General features: G+C 33.3%; 2 protein-coding genes and 1 non-coding gene across 3 annotated transcripts; 2 read left to right on the forward strand and 1 right to left on the reverse strand.

The window, feature by feature from the left end:
* Positions 1-256: 256 nt before the first annotated feature.
* LOC110099533 (ATP synthase subunit delta', mitochondrial) lies at positions 257-10,743 on the forward strand. The gene is made up of 2 exons (XM_020826723.2): positions 257-605; positions 10,130-10,743. The coding sequence occupies exons 1-2, from the start codon at positions 312-314 to the stop codon at positions 10,472-10,474; spliced, it is 639 nt and encodes a 212-aa protein (XP_020682382.1). The 5' UTR covers positions 257-311; the 3' UTR covers positions 10,475-10,743.
* Positions 10,744-11,807: 1,064 nt separating this feature from the next.
* TRNAM-CAU lies at positions 11,808-11,879 on the reverse strand. Its single transcript has one exon. It is a non-coding gene; the product is annotated as a tRNA-Met (tRNA).
* Positions 11,880-16,720: 4,841 nt separating this feature from the next.
* On the forward strand, positions 16,721-17,846 carry LOC110099544 (E3 ubiquitin-protein ligase ATL4-like). The gene has a single exon (XM_020826739.2). The coding sequence runs from the start codon at positions 16,778-16,780 to the stop codon at positions 17,705-17,707; it is 930 nt and encodes a 309-aa protein (XP_020682398.1). The 5' UTR covers positions 16,721-16,777; the 3' UTR covers positions 17,708-17,846.

Genomic DNA, 17,846 nt, shown 5'->3' on the forward strand with positions numbered 1-17,846 from the left:
TTTTTTCACTACTTTTATGAAAAAATTATTCTAAAAAATTACCATAAAAAATATAGTCAAACTATCCCAAATGAGATAATTTTTTTGTGCGAACACATATGAGCTGGAGACCAACCAAAACGTATCATATCATTCAATATGGAGCGAGCAAAAAATAATATGACACATAACCACACAAAATAATTTTTCCCAAACGAGGCACCTAGTTTAAGACACCCACTTACTATAGAACACCTGCAGCCCTTAAATTGGCTTTCTTCCCAATTTTATCACGACCGATAGAGTTGATTGGAGACAAGAAGGGTGCAGCTATGTATCGCCAAGGATCTCGCTTGCTGATGCGAGCAACTGCCGCCGACGGAGCCCGCTTACGGGTGACCGCCGGAAGCCGACCTGCTTCTCAGGCCTTCTCCACCGAAGTTACGGAGGCGCCGGCGGTAGATTCGTCATTTCTTGAGGCATGGAAGAAGGCTGCTCCCAACATCGACCCCCCGAAGACTCCGCTTGCATTTATGAAGCCGCGGCCTCCAACTCCTTCGTCAATCCCCTCCAAGCTCACCCTCAACTTTGTCCTCCCTTATCAATCCGAGATCTCCAACAAAGAGGTTTACCCTACCCCGCTCTTTGCTGCTTGATTTTGATAAAACTTTGATTTGGGTAATTAGGGTTTTGCTTTCATAATTGGGAACGGTAGTTTATTATTCTTTATGTTGGATTTTAAAACACGTATCATTTGCTCTTGATTGTGGGATTTTAATGGTACCTCAGACTATTTTGGTAATTGATTGTGTTTTGGGCTCTGGATGCATAAGCATTGGCTAGTTTCCTGATGTGAAAGCTTGGTATGTGGATATGGATGCTTGCTTAAATCACATCGTTTGATTGAATAAGTTATATTTAGCTGAAGTATTTTGCTAAACATGAGGATAGTGCTCTTCCATGCCTATATTGACCTTGCAAAGTCCAACATAATGTAATGATAGTACGTACTATCAAGAAAGCTTCTATATTTCAGAAAGAAGATAGAGTAAGCACATGCATCTCCTAATTTGATGTGCCAAATATGCATTAAATGTGTTCATAAAAAAATATGTGAGATGTATCTGCGAAGGTTGCTTCCGGGTCAAATGGCCGAAACATTACTGAGTCTCTTACATGATTGGATGCATTCCTTTCATGAGCTTGTTTCGTTCATTCCCAATTGCTGCTTTGATATTGCAACAACAGTGTTAACCATTCAAATTTCACTATTTTTAAAATCTGTGTAAGTTGCCTATCCGTATAGCCAATTTCTGGGTTTATACATAAATATTGGGAAATATTTTTGTATGTTCTATAAAAGAATAGCTTACTTTTTTTTCTACAATGAGTTTGGTTTATTATTATGATCATAGAGCCTATATTTTTGAACAAATGAAATCAAAGGTGACTATTAATTCCATCGAATTTCTTTTACGCACAAGTTGCTTTCTTAGTTAGAAAAATGAAAGTGTTAATTATATGAATAAGGGTTGTTAGAATCTCTAACTTAAGTCCACCTTTATACTTGATAAAGTTTGATTCCCAAGGTCTCATGTACATGCTACTTCATTTAGGTCAACACGAAGATCCAACACCATTGCATTGCTCTGTATGTTTGAATCTTAGTGATAATAGCTCTAATTTTAACTAAAAATTAAATGATTTAACCTAGGATCTACTAGGTTAATAGGATTGATTGTTGATTAGTGTCTTCAGTGATTGAATTTTAAATATGATTAGTGCTTATGTTCCTCAAATTAGTTAGGTATATAGTTTGAAAAATCAATTTAGGAAGAATCATTTGAAGTATTATAAATTTTAAGAGAAAGAGGGAAAAAACTATTTGGAACGACTTAAATGGACACACCGGTTCTAGCAGGATGAATTTTGAGAGGATTCATGGTAGGTGTAGAATAATAGATAGAAATTTAATGGGATAAGCTATACTTCATACTTTAAGAAATGAGAACACTTAGTTACTATCAAAAGTAATTTATTTGGAAAAAAAGTTTTTTTCTTAAGATAAGGAGATTTGAGTAGAATTTTTTATAGTATAACATAGGCTAGTAGTTATGGATGTATATCTCAAGAGTTTAAAAAAACAACAAAAGAAATAAATTCCCTATGATAAGATGGTAAAATTTAAAAGTTGAGAGGTTGTTAATAATTGGTGTTTTTTTTAATGACTGAAGGAGTGAGGTTACAAGCCATTTTCCTTGATTTTCAACCGCATCTATGACATTGTAGCGTTATCCAGAGTTTAACAAATTGTGGGAATTAGAAATTTTACGCATCAGTAACTTGTTCTAGTTGTATCGATATGCCATTTTTATGCATGCATGACTATCTTATTATTGTAATTAGCTAGTGTTAGCTGTTAAAATAGTATTCTTTGAATCTGTATATTCTTGACAAAGTCCTAGATATTTCACTCTCATTGTGAAGGTTTTGGTGCATAGCTTCACTTTATTTTTATTTATCAAAATTTAAAAATAAAATTTTATTCAAGAAATACTATTTTGATAAAATTCAACATTTAAAACATTTGAAATTTGCAAAATAAATTTTTAGACTACAGTATGCTGACATTATGCCCCAATAATGTAAAGTAAGTGTTACAAAATGCTTATATGATTTCACTCTCATTGTGAAGGTTTTGGTGCATAGCTTCACTTTATTTTTATTTATCAAAATTTAAAAATAAAAATTTTATTCAAGAAATATTATTTTGATAAATTTCAGCATTTAAAACATTTGACTACAGTATGCTGACATTATGCCCCAATAATGTAAAGTGTTATAAAATGCTTATATGCCTTGGGATCAACACGATAGTAATTCTATCTTTTTTAGTTGTGGTAGTGTTTTTAAATATTATTATTTTTTGTGAATTACAAATTATAAATTTCAAGGTATCAACTTAGGTTTAATTTAAGCTTATCATACTTGTTATGATCTTAAGATGAAAATGATGAATTTTTTGACTTATCAGTCAGTGTTATAAAACATATGCTTTATATTTTGTATCAAAACTTTTTAATTATAACTTCATCATATATAATGTTAATATTTTAATTGTTGATTATTTATTTAGAATAATTATATTTAATGAAACTTTTGAATAATAGAAAATTGACAGTGCTTAACTTTAGATTATCTTGAACAGAGATTTATTCCAATGATTTACTTAAAATATTTTTTTATTAATGTTTAGGTTAAATAAATGACTTACCCTCTTATATTATACTTTCCCGCTAGCCTCATGATGATAATGTATGAGTGCTATGATAGGAAATACTTGGTTCTAGACCGGTTCCAAGTGAACCGGTGTAACTGACTAAAGGTTAAGTACCATAAAAAGATGTGATTTCACCTGAAAATTAATAATAATAAAAATGTCTAGTTTCTTTTTGTAGATGACGGAAAATGATCCAAAAATGCTACACTAATAGGTTTTGGTTTAAGTAATGAATATATTAATAGGTTTTGGTTTAAGTAATGAATATTAAGTGATGTAGAGGAGTAGAAACATGTCTATGACAACATGAATAATGTTAATGGAAGGGATATTACTATTCAAAGGAGAACTATAACATAAAGGAGATACAAATAGTCAAATATTATTTGGATGGTAGACTCACAAAGGTCTTCATTAAGGAGGAAACTATCAAGTTTCAACTTACATAGCCACCAAGCAATATTGAATCAACCCAACTCAATTTTTTGACACAATTTATTACTTATTTATAAGTATTCAAATACACATTTTTACATAATTTCATAGAGGGAAAAGGAGGGCCTAATGTCTTCATGATTTGATTGTATAATTGATTGTTGTCTTTCTTAATTGGAGAGATATTTGATCGAAAAGCTTCAAAAGCTTCCTTCCTTTCTTATGATGTCATAAAGGAAAGGCGAGATTGGAGGTTAAAATTTTCATATGCTTTTACTTCACTTTCGTCCATGCCAATAAGGTTAGAGAGTGGTTCCATATTAATGCCTTCATGAATATAGAGATCTTTCTTGATTGCTCCATATTTGATGAAGAAGACAAATACATAATGAAATATTTTCTCTTTTCTTGATGACAAAGATTAGAACATTTCTTCCCATGTTTGGAGGATGGCAATTCTTTCTATTTTTGGACAATAATGATGATGTCATACAATTTCAGCATGTTGTTGGTGATAAAAATAAAATTTCTAAATTAGTTGACATTCCATGAAATGGCAAGTTTCAATTCTTGTGCTTCTTCATTTCTACCACTCTTCAAGAACTCTCCTTTGAAGAGCTAAAAATATTTGTGGTAGGTTGAAAATATGATTGCTTAAACGACAGTAGAAAGGGAAAATTAAAGTGAAAACAAAGTATAAAATTAAGGATTTCATTATTGGAAATGCAAAGTAACATACAATAGTGAAAATAAGAAAATGAAACAAATATTAATGTAATTAAGATAATTACTCTTGAACTCTACACAAGAAATCGAGTCAATAATCCCATGCAATATTTTAAGAGTTGAGATCGCAGCAAGAATTCAAACTAGTTAGCCATCAAGTGTTAAACTTCTAAAAAGATTGAAGGGTTGTGAAGGGCCAGCGGCAACTCTAAAATATCTCCAGAAAGAAAAACTCATTTTTCAATCAGTATTCCAAAAAGGTTTAAGATTCCACCAAGGATTCAACACAAGATGGTCATCAAGTCTTTAGCTCCTTTTGATGATAATGAAAATTTTGAATTTTGTGAGGAGCGAAAATCATGAGGAATTTGGTGAAAAAAAACTTAGAGCAAAAATATAATTATACAAGGTTGAAAATCTTACCAAAGTATTTCAACAAAAAATAAAGATTGCCAAACCATACATTGCAAGCACTAATTGTTAGCTATGATTCCACATGACGTAGAAGAGTGGACCATACCTAATGGCGAGTGAAGGGATCGTATCATTCAAAGAAGAATAGTAACATAAAGGAAACACAAAGTTTGTTAAGATGGAAGACTCATCGAAGTCTCTATAAATGAGGAAGCTATCAAACTTCATTTTATGTTGTCATAAAACAACATTAATACATTGAATCAACTAAACATGATTTTATAATACAACTCATTATTTATTTCTAAGCGTTTTAATACTTATTACTACATAATTTCAAAAGGATAGGTTGAAATATTCATGATTTAATTGTATAATTGATAGCTGCATTGCTTAATTGAAGAGATGCTTGACAGTTAAGCATCAAAAGCTTCCTTACATATGATGCTATAAAGGAAGAATATGAGTGCTATGGCTGAATTTTGCATGAGTTCTTGCTTCATCTTCATCCAAGCCAAGTAGATAAGGTACTGGTTCCATGTTAATGCCTTCACGATGTTAGAAAACTTTTTTATTGCTTTATATTTGATGAAGATGATAAATAACGAAAACTTTTTCTTCTTTTTTTGGATGAAAATAATAAAATTATTTCTTTTTACATTTGGTGGATGGTGATGGAAACTTGCTTCTTTTCATCTTTGGATAATAATGAATTTGATGGTGATTATGATAACAATAAAATTTCCAAATTACGAGACTTTCTCTAAAAGGGCATATTTCCAAATTTGAATGATTATAGTCATTCTTGTTCTTCATCATTAAGTCTTCATTCTATCTTTTGTTAGAATAGAGAGAGAATTATAAAGGTCTACGCTTTTTCTGAATTATCTTTTTTTTTTAGGTATAATCATATATGTGCTTATATGTTGGTAATATAAAAATTAATGCAAATGAATATCTTTAATAATGAGGAAATTCAATGATAGTATTAATAAATAATGCATTTTCCTATCACAAATAGTTAACACATGTGATAAATTAGAGATGATAATACTCCGCAAACTCATTGTGGAGAGAGGATTATAAAGGTCTATGCCTTTTCTGAATTTTTTTTTTTGGGTATAATCATATATGTGCTTATATGTTGGTAATATAAAAAATAATGAAAATGAATATCTTTAATAATGAGGAAATTCAATGATAGTATTAATAAATAATGCATTTCCCTGTCACAAATAGTTAACACATGTGATAAATTAGAGATAATACTCCTCCGCAAACTCATTGTGACATAGAAGATGCCAACTTAAGTTTGGGAGTAGTAGTGATCACAAACAAGTAATCAAAGGTTTGTTTACCAAAAGGTTATGAGTATCTTAAGTGGAACATGACCGATCTGTGGAAGAGAGAGTTGTGATAATTGAACGTAAAGGGTGAACAACAAGATATATGTCTGAGAAAGCGTGAATAAGATCCTTAAATAAATAAATTTAAATTTAATTAGCCTGAGTTACATTGAAATTTAATTAATATTAAGGTCTCTATTTGCAAATTACACTCTTTTTTTATTGTGGTCTGTTTGGTTTAATTTTGTGGATACTTTATTGAATCTAACTATTGTTTTTAAGTTTTTCATTATATTTCTACAATTTTTTAAATTATTAATTTTAGATTTACTCTTCCCTGGTTATTTAAGTTTCAATTTAATTTCCTTTTGAAAATCTACACTTATCCCTCTTCATCCATTATTATAGTGAACCCATAGTTTATCTTACATAAATTGTCTCATTGCCATAGTTGAAGATCATTAGTTGTGTTGAAGTTAAGCCAAATTCTTAACTAAAGTTAAAATCCATTCATTTCACAAGCAGGTTGAATCATGACCCTATATTTAGCTTCAACAATATACCTAGCTACGACAATATGTTTCTTTAGGACATTGGTTTTCCACTAAAAAGATCTGTTAAGTAGACTATTGATCCTCAGTAAATCGAACATATTTAGCATTAGCATAAGCTTCAATCCTCACATGATTATTTTTATGATAGATTAGATTTTTTCTTGAAGATTTTTTTGTGTCTTAAAATTCTTAGGACAATATCTCAACATTTTTTTTTTTTGTATATTGACCAACACAAATGATATTCCAAGTCGAGTTATGATTTGATGAATAAGTTTTGCCAACTAGATGCTAATGTGTGAAGCATCTTCAAAGCTTTCATCATTCTTAAATGATTGCATTTTATCTATGAAGGAGTCAGTAAGCTTGCTCCCATGAAGATCAACTTCTTCAAGAAGCTCAATAGCATATGTTCTTTGAGTGTGAGAAACATCTTTCTTGTTATATGCGAACTTCATTTCAAGGATGTATTTTTGTTAAATTCCCAGTCGGCCCTTTGCCCTTGATCCTACGGCCAGCATGGAGATCCGTGGGTGACTTACCTGGATCATACTGTTAAATCTCAGCCATCTCTTGGCCCTTGATCTCACGGCTAGCATGGGGATCCATGGGAGGCTCACCTGGATCACGCCGATATCCGTCAATATTCGGGTGGCTGATTTAGGAAGGATTATATTAAGGCAATTATGCATGATTTTATAGTTATTTATTTCTTTATTAAGACATCTTGTATAGATCTACAAATAGAGATATTTTTGTTGAAGTCCTAGTCGGCCCTTTGCCCTTGATCTCACGGCCAGCATGGAGATTTGTGGGTGGCTTACCTGGCTCATGTTGTTAAATCTCAGCCATCCCTTGACCCTTGATCTCACGGCTAGCATGGGGATTCATGGGAGGCTCATTTGGATCACGCTAATATCCTTCAATATTCGGGTGGCTGATTTAGGAATGATTATATTAAGGCAATTATGCATGATTCTATAGTTATTTATTTCTTTATTAAGACATCTTGTATAGATCTACAAATAGGGATAGTTTTGTATAATAAATGAAGCTTTTTTCCTCTCCAGTTCTCTGAATTTAATATGGTATCAAAGTCATATTCACACCACCAGCCTTCATTGCCGGAATTCTGAGGAATACTGGTCTTTCCATCGGCCTTTATTGTCATTGGAGATCTAACAAGAGCCAAGCAGTCCAAATCGCTCGTGCCCTTTGTTTCATGCCTGCGGCAAGAATAAGCGGAGACGGGAGTCTCTCGTGCATCAAAAAAATGAGAAGAGATTGAGTAGGAGAGTTCCTCTTGCGTGCGTTTGGAGCGGAACCGAGCGAAATGCTCCTCTCAGGCACGCGCATAAGCTAGTAGGATGAGGGTTGATCGATGGCTGCAAGTACATATGTTGCTTGTGTGGATCACAAAGATGGCAACAATTGTCCAACAACATAATAGGGCACATGAGCGAGGTTCGGTCATAATTAGGAGAGGGGACAAGGGTTTCCTACCCTAATACTATGTTGAGAGGAAACAACTTTTTATTATATCTAATTGACTCAATATAAGGGCTTTTATATGGGAAAATACGACCAGAAAATGAAGATGATGAGGGCAACATCTAATGCCATTGGAGAAAATGAACTCAAGTGTTTTGGGCAAATCCAACGAAGGGTAGATGGTGCGGCAAGGAGACGGGTTGATAGAAGTAATGTTGTAGGATTAGGAAGAAAAAAAGGTAGACTAAAGATTTTAATAGTTTGTGCTATAATATTTATGCAAAATAGGTTCAAAAACTCTGGCAATATTGAACATGAAATATTGGAGATTGTGAATTCATAAATTCAACCCAAATAATCAGATGAATTTTATTGATCATGATGATAATACTGATTTGTATGAACATTTTTTCTTGCTGAACTATATATAACACGTATGAAAAGCATCACTATGTTTACTTAATGGTGTTCTGGGGTGCGTGATTACAAATAAGCTTTTTCCTGTTAAACGAGCGATGCGTCCATGCATGTGTTTCCGTCACATGAGCAAATATGCACGAGAATCAAAGCATCAAATCAAACTGTAGAGCAGAGTTAGATTTCTGCTGTTATCCGTGGGCTAGGCTTGTTAAACCGGCCTCAACTAAATTACTGTATTCATTCTTGTTATGAAAACTTGTATAACCTTCATGTAAACTTTAAAGCATTGGAGCTTAACCCTGAATGTGCTTGGCAATCAATGATGTGCTCTCATCTGAAAGAATATTATGCAAAATTAAGGCTTTGTTTGGGACGGTTTTCTTGCTGCATCTTGAAGCATTTTTTTTTAGTACAAAAATTAAAAGGACCAGCAAAGTCCAAAATGCCTTTACCGTTTGCATCTCTGATAATCCCACCACAACCCAACCTAGAATTAACATTAACCGCATCCATGTTAAGCTTAAGGAAATTAGCCGGAGGTTTCATCCAAAAGATACTTTTAGGGCCATTTGAGGAAGCCACCCCCCTTCCAACTTAATACCTAATTCAGCTGTAGTATTAACTGAGTTTTTAAAATTCTTACCCAAAAGTAACTTTGCAGAACAAAGGGTCACGATCTTATCTTTAAATTTATGAATAATGATAAGTGCAATAGTTTGGCTTATTAGTCTTATCAACTTCTGTTGGTCTTTTAAATTTGGGGAGTTGAAAATTATCATCTTGAACTAAGAATTTGAAAATCTTCCTTGTAGCATCTCTCCTAAAATAGTATTGTTGGTTGATCTTTTCTGTCAATCCTCTAGAATCAGGCTTAGGGTTTAACCTTCATGTAAACTTTAAAGCATTGGAGCTTAACCCTGAATGTGCTTGGCAATCAATGATGAGCTCTCATCTGAAAGAATATTGTGCAAAATTAAGGCTTTGTTTGAGACGGTTTTCTTGCTGTTTTTTGAAGCAGTTTTTTTAGTACAAAAATTAAAAATTTTGTATTAAAAAGCCGTTTTAAGAAGTAGTAAGAAAGTCATCTCAAACGAAGCCTAAAATTGTGTATGCATGCTCTCTGCTTCATAAGCCTATATAATATTTTTAATAAGAATATTTGGACGTGCCTTTTTTATTTTTACTTTAATGAAGCTTAAAACAAGAATGAAAGGAAACAAGGGATGCAAGCTTGTGCAAAAGAAAAATGTACAAGAAAACAGAGTTTCAATCATGATTTACTTCAGTTAAAGTTTGAAATGCATGAACTATGCTTTTCTTTTTTAGGGCTGTTCAAGCGCCATACAAACCCTACTTTTGTTTTTGTCTTCTCTTTATCTTTTTCTTTGTTGAATTAACTCTCTGAAAGAAGTTTTTCATGACCATAGACTGACTACGTTAATATGTTCATTTTCATTTGTTCACCCCTCCTGTTAATTATCAAGGTTGATATGGCGATTATACCTGCAACAACCGGTCAAATGGGTGTCTTGCCTGGTCATGTGGCAACCATAGCAGAACTTAAGCCTGGCGTTCTATCAGTGCACGAAGGAAACGAAGTCACCAAGTATTTTGTTAGCAGCGGCTTTGCATTTATCCATGCAAACTCTTATGCAGATATCGTTGCTGTGGAGGCTGTTTCTCTTGATAGAATTGACCCGAGCCTGGTTCAAAAAGGACTTGCTGATTTCACTCAGAAGCTTAACTCTGCTGTCACTGACCTGGAGAAGGCAGAAGCGCAGGTGGGGGTGGAAGTACACAGTGCACTTAATGCTGCACTTACTGGCTGATAGAAGACTTTCTTTCTCCTTCGAAGTACTTGGAATAATTTGTTGTTAAAATTGAAATGTTTATTTTCTGTTATTGGTTACAGATTTGCTCTGTGTTTGTGTAGCATTAGCAAGTTTATTTCCTGGTTAATTTTGCAAGCCAAAATGAACTGCTGAAATAACGGCTATTAACTCTGAGCATTCTGAATGCTTCAGCTTTTCAGTTTTACAGTTTTATAATCGATCTCTGTTTTGCTGAGAACTACTTGAGAGCAGACCGGTTTAATGCTTGAAGGAAGGTGGGTCTGAGAGATGCAAATTATTGTTTTATTTTCTTGTAGAGAGTTTATCTGATGATATTTCTGCTCCAATTAAGCTTTACTATCTTCTGCAATATATAAATAAACTGCAATAGCTCTGGTTTTTATGGCAGAAGCAGAAAATGTCATACTACATTTCTGTCTTTCAAATAACTACGAAGAGTTCAAAATCAGCAGTTTTTTTTTTCTTTCGTTATTTGTTAGAAGTGTTCTTAGTTATTCCAACATCCCTACAAAAGGAGCAATTATTACGTCCGGTCACCAAATGCGTTCAGAGATCAATAATCATGCGCCACGTCACCTAAAACTCGGTATTGCTCGGTATATATTCGGATACGTCATCGGACGTAATAATTGCTCCTACAAAAGAGGCCCTGCACTTATATAGTTGATTACATAAATTATTTTTCTCCACTATATCCTTATTAGAGTTAAGAATAAAAAAATCATTTATATTACTTTATAACCTAGTGTTTTTAAGTCTATCTATCAGATCATTGGAAGTCCGACGTTTTATGTGATCAAATCATTTAAGATGAGATATTTATTTCATATTTTGTCTTTAAAAGTAAAGTCACACCTTCATTTGAGCATTTTCTTATATGCAACACTTAATTTAACGCTTCTCTTTTAACGTGCAACATTCTGTATAATAAAGCATTATATGTTTCATCATCATCTTATAGAATTTTAACTTTTATGTGAGACAAAGCAGTCCTCTAATTCAACCATCTAACTTAAATTCTACTAATAATATCCTCATAAATTTCACCATATAATAATAATTTTAGCAGTGCCACAAAAATATAGAATGACTGTCACACATTAAACATTATACTACCAGATGTCCCTTTAAAAATAAAAATTTAGTCAGTTTTAATGATACCTTTTATATAAAATATTTAAATTTTCATAGCACGCCAATGCAAAGAGGCAGTTTATTATAGCACGCTTCAACTTTTTTTATAGTTGTTGCGCGTAGGCAAAGGGCAAAGCAAACCAAAAAGCGAGGGAGAACACGGGAAGCTTTCTCGTATCAGAGCCAGGTTTCGATCCTGGGACCTGTGGGTTATGGGCCCACCACGCTTCCGCTGCGCCACTCTGATTTTTGTACTGGTTTCTAATTTTTTATATTCATATATTAGATTTATTAAATTATAATGGTTCTTCTTCAATTATTTTGCTACTTTGCTTGCTTGATTGCTTGCGTGTATGGTGCAAAAGTGTAACCAATGCTGATAGAATTCCAACATCCACAGAACTCATTCTACTTATTTAACTTTATCTAAAATTTTTGTAATAAATAGTACATATACATAAATGCATGATTCGATGAAGATCGAAGGGCTATGATTCACATGAATTTTGAATCAAGAACACTTTAATAGATACTTGATTGATAGATGAACTAGCTTGAATAATTTGATGTTTGATTTATTTATGATTAACAATAATATCTTTCAAATTATGTGAATAAGGCATATTAAATATTGATAATTTACTCATTTAAATATATATATATATATATATATGATTCTTTTTTGTAATTGATTGCTTTTGTTCATGAACACAAGCTACTTATTTGTTTTCGTTCAAATAATTGCTTGTTTAGCAGTCTTTCAGTTAAAACTTAATAGTATGTTCATTAAAGAGCTCGATAAGGTCTATTCAGTTAACTATATAGCTTATTCAATATTGATGTTTGTTGATAAGCTTGATAAGATTCATTTAGTTAGCTGACAAGCCGAGGTCAAACTAAGCTTAAAAAATAATAGTTTTAAACTAATCAATTTTAAACATCCTTAAAAATGTCAAATAGGGACAAAAAATTTTATTTGCATTTTAATAAAAAGGAAATGCATACCTAATATATAAAATGACTAAAATAACTAATAATTTTTCTTTCAAGATAAGTAAAATAGAGCATGTTATCAAAATCTAGATAGTAAAAAATTGAGCATTTTTTTTTAATTTAAAAAAGTTTTATTAGCCTTAAATTTTTTAATAAAATGTGCTTAAAGTTTTTTATCATTGATATTTCATCAATATCAAAAAAAAAAAAAACTCCTAGTATTAGGTCATGGTGCTGCAGAAAAGGAGAGTGAAAGTATTTAACCATTAATGAGCCTATTATTATTCTCTAATTATTTGATGATTATTAAAATCTTGCTCATAAAATTATGATTAAGTTTTTATTCATACTCAAAACATCATTTTCGAATTATAAGCCATTTTTATCAAGTAGTAAGATTAATTTGTTTTATAATCATAATAATTAAGATAATAAATATACTATAATTCAAAATAATTATAATTACATTTTGAATAAAAGTTATTCATATCAAGTAAATTTTTTTTTGGAAATAATATATATGTATTAAAACATTTTTTTTTAATTTAACATCATATTGTACTAAAAAAATTAAGAAATTAAAAATTAGTGTCCATTTCAATAAACTTTTATAACTATGCAATAAATAATCTCACATTTACCTCAAAATTAATTCGAATTTATTAAAAGGAGAATTAATAATGATTAAAGCAAATTTGAATGATGAAATTGAAAAATAGAATTTTAAAAATGATGAAAATATTATTAATTTCTTTTTTGTTGACTTATTTTCCTATGTAGTCATGTAGATTTGGATTAGGTTTGTTGTAATTGTAAGTTTCTTTTCTCTCTCCCTCCAACCTACTTGTTTGTAATTATATGTTTTTGTTTCAACCTCTTTGGACTTTTTTTTGGCTTCATTTATTAAGCAACATGGTGGGTGCTCTAACAAATAATTTTTTTTTAGAAGATTTCCTTTGATGAAGGCTTGGGCCTTTATTCCAGGAAGATAAGTGATTTTTAGGAAAAATAAATTAAAAAATATTTAAAATATTTTGATCAAAATTTTATTTGAAAATATTTAAATTTTCATAAGAGTTAATCATATGACTCATCATCAGTCTGGTTTATATTATATTCTTCTAATAACAAATTCAATAATCTTGAGATTATTTTGACTAAATTTTGAATAGAATATTATAATCTTTTTTTTAAGATCATTTACTAAATTGATATTTAATCAAAGGCATGAATTATGATGTATTGTGCTTCATAAGGATAGAAAGAATTTTTTTTTCTTCTCTTCAATTATTGGTATTAATTACTTGATCGAAAACAAATCAAATTATCTTTTTTGTCATAATTAAATGTAATGAATAATGATTTCAAAGAATCTATCCACTTTTTCTTTTTGTATGTTGTTGTTAGGTATGGTAGGCAGTACATTGAATTTATGCTAATGACTTGCTATATTTGTAAATCTTACAATTAATTACCCTAATTTGGATGTTAATATTAAAAAGTAAATTTTTTTTTAGGTTTGCTTGTGATTATGGATAAGAATTGGATGGCTTATTCAAGAGTTAATCATATCATCGTTATGTAAGAGTTGGTGAAAATTTTGAGCTTGCAATATTACATATATTTGCATTTATTGATACAAAAATGATGAAAGAGTTGAGTTAATTATTTCATAATAGGTGATGGTTTTATTGGAGGATAGGCACAATGGATTTGTCTCGAAGATGAATAGAATTTACTTTAATGCACATTTATATTTTACGAGATTTTTCAACCTCAATTTGCTATAAGAAGTTTCGATGATTAAGAAGACATGTTGATTCATGTATTGGGAGTTAACTATTATGAAGAAGTCAATATGGCCACTATTATCGAAGGAGGACAAGTTCAAATTTATATGACGAATACTTTAAGTGAGCATTCTAGTTAGTTCTCTTAGTTAGCCATCCTTCAAGTACCTTGTGGCAGGTAACTAGCTAACTATTATGGACTAACATAAGGTTAGCCGACAAGACCAAGGTTCCAAGCTTTTGAACCCTCATCTATTTCATCATAAGAGAAGATGATCTTCTTATCATGACAAGGAACATAGTTGAGAGAGAAGTTAGCAGAGCTAGGTACTTGGGAACTCAAGGTAGGTTCTCAGAAGCCATAGAAAAGCCAGGGAAAAGAACGAGCAAGAACACAACAATCTTGCCGACAAGAGTTGCAGGAGAAAATATAAGAATAAGTGTGCAAGAGAAACAGATATTGGAGGTCCTAATATCCCACTAATCTTTTATATAGCTCTATCGAGCTGTATTTGCATAATTTAATATTATTGTCATGTTATTATCAATATTGGGTAATAAAGAAAAATATTGATTTAATTATTTAATACTAAAATATTATACTCATCATAGGGGCGGAACTCCTTATTGGTCGCGGCAGGAATTAAAATACCTTTTATATGAAGGGACGTTATTATATGATTATTTAGGTAATTTGTCCCCCTCGATCTATTTTTTAGTATTTATTACAAGGGTTCTTAAGCAATTACTTATAGATATAAATGGAAATAAAATCAATCAAAAATTTTTTTATGATTTCTTATGTCAAATTAAAAAGGGATTTTTACATACATACCACTTTATAACATGTGTATTACATATTTAACACTTAATTCTTAAATATTACATTAATACCACCTAAATATTCTCATAACAAAAATACCACTCCGTCGAATGCTTCGCTCATTCCATCCAATTTCGTTATGAAAGCCCTAGCCAGTGTAAAACCTTAGCCAGTGTAAAACCTCCTCTCTTCACATCTTCGTGTCCTGCAACCCTTTCATCTTCCTCCCCGCGAGTTGTCGAATTTCAAAATTGTTTGCTTATCCAACTTCGGTAAAATTTGCTCCAGGAAGTGCAAAAAATGTTGAAACAGCCAATGAGAAGCTGCAGGTGTCTTTGTCGAAAATTCAAAACAAGTTGCAGGTGTCTTTGCCAAAACGTGAAAATAAAGTGCAGGTGCCTTTGCCGAAACTGCGAACCTGGGAAGTTTCAGCAATCTGCAGGTACTGCATAGTGAGATAACTAATGGAACTAATGACAAGCTGCGGGTGCTTCCATTGGAAAGGGTTTATTGGCAGCACAAGTTTGCTGGCCTTAAATCTCACTTGAATAAAATAGCTAATCTGGTAAAGCAGAGCATCTGTACAGGCGGGAATAAAAAACCAGAGAAAACTCACCTGAGTAAATACGGATGGAAGAGCAGCTACGGTAGAAGAAATCGCATGGAGGAGCAGCTATGGTGGAAGAGCAAATAAGGTGTGATGCCCCAAGATCTAACTTGGAAAGAATGTCAATCAATTCCCAAACAATTTACCAGAGTTATCTAAAACTTTCGATTAGACAGTCTATCAAACATCTATAAAATTTAAAGCATCAATATACAAGTCGATTCATATCTCAAAAGTCATGTATAATACTCATGAACTACACTACAATCACCAGTTCTGAAATCTATCCTGAGTACAAAAGAATCAAAATCAATCAAAAGACAAAAACCTGAAGATCTGGATCAATTCCTATCTTCTGCTCCCTTGCCCTGACCTGAAAATATCAACCACATATAATGAGCTTTACAAAGCCCAGCAGGTCACCTAATACCTATAACTGAAATCAAAGCACGGCGATGCTATCAATATGCATGTCAGTCAATCAAATCAATATCAGTCAATGGTCAATGAATCTATGCAACGGAAATCCAATAGTCAATAAAGTCAGTCGATGCAGCGGTAGGCGAATCGATAAATCTAGCTCAATCAATCAGTACGTGAAATCTTCAAGAGAATCCGTCGATCAATCAAATCGATCGTATCGAACCAATCTGCATCGGGATAGTGAGGTTGCTGTTAACGGAGTGGTAATTCTGTTGTGAAAATAGAGGATAGGTGGTAGGAGTGTAATATTTAAGAATTAGGTAATAAATATATAATACACATGTTATAAAGTGGTATGTATGTAAAAATCCCAATTAAAAAATATGATGAGAACTAGAATTATATTAAAATTTAAAAAATTTTAAACATCCAAATATATAAAAAAATATCGCCGCTATAAAGTCCGGGCTTGAAGAAATAAAGAAAACTAAAACAAAAAATCGAAGACGATGCTGGCGCTTCCCTCTCCCCAACCTTCTCCTCCGCCGCTTTACTCTTCCTCACCCTCCTCCTCCTCCTCCTCTTCCGCCTCCTCCGCCAGTTCGATACTCCTCATAATCGTACTGATCATAGCCTTCTCCGTTCTCGCCTCAGTCTCCTTCCACCTCCTCCGCCACCTCATCTCCCGCCGCCGATGCTCCTCTCTTCCGCCTCCTTCCCTCCACTGCCCTCCTTCTTCACACACAGAACACACCTCCTCCGCCTCCGTGACGCCGCCGCCATCGGCTAAAGACCATCTCGTCTCCTCCTTCCCACCCGTCTCCCTCTCTTCCGCCGCCGCCGCTGTTCTCCCCAAATCCCCCGATTGCGCCGTCTGCCTTTCCCCTTTCTACCCCCGCGACGATCTCCGCCTCCTCCCCTCTTGCCGCCACGCTTTCCATCTCAAATGCATCGATTTGTGGCTTCAATCCACGCCATCATGCCCTCTCTGCAGATCACCCGCCGCTCCGGCAGAGGAAGCCTGCGGATCGAGCAGCTTTCAGACCGAAATCGAACTTTCTTACTCTTTGGAGTCTTCGCTCGAACACCTCGTGGACGAGGAAGTAGAGGCCGCGGTGGGCCGCTTGAGTAGAACGCAGAAGGAGGAGAATGGCGAGGGTGGACAAGAAGTGACAGCACAGCGTGGGATGCCAGAGGAGATAGAAGGTGGTGGCGGACGTGGGTGGCTGAGGGAGTACTTGGATCGGGTGGCTTCCTCGGCTTCATCATCGTTCAATTCACTGACATTCTCTGGAAGGTTAAGCAGCCACCACCGATTTGACTCGGGTTCCATCGAATCAGTCACCGCCGGCGATGGCCGGAGCTGGGATTTGGAGGGCGTGGACTGGGTGGAGGAGAGCGGGCTCGCCGGAATCTATCGGTGGTTCGTGGGCATATGACTGTAACACAAATTTTGTTCAATTTTCTCTCATTAATGGTTCTCAAACAAAGAATAGAGTCAATTTCTGATCGAATCCAAACAGTTCAATTCGCAGAAAGATAAGTTATTTTCATGCAATCAATAGGATGTTCTCTTCA

The sequence above is a fragment of the Dendrobium catenatum genome, unplaced genomic scaffold (assembly GCF_001605985.2).
Source record: "Dendrobium catenatum unplaced genomic scaffold, ASM160598v2 original_scaffold_62511, whole genome shotgun sequence".
In the NCBI taxonomy this organism is placed as follows: Eukaryota; Viridiplantae; Streptophyta; class Magnoliopsida; order Asparagales; family Orchidaceae; genus Dendrobium; species Dendrobium catenatum.

Coding starts and splice junctions, on each gene's coding strand:
- LOC110099533 (XM_020826723.2), top strand. CDS start 312: ATGTATCGCCAAGGATCTCGCTTGCTGATGCGAGCAACTGCCGCCGAC. Junction 606..10,129: donor CCGAGATCTCCAACAAAGAG/GTTTACCCTACC, acceptor TTAATTATCAAG/GTTGATATGGCGATTATACC.
- LOC110099544 (XM_020826739.2), top strand. CDS start 16,778: ATGCTGGCGCTTCCCTCTCCCCAACCTTCTCCTCCGCCGCTTTACTCT.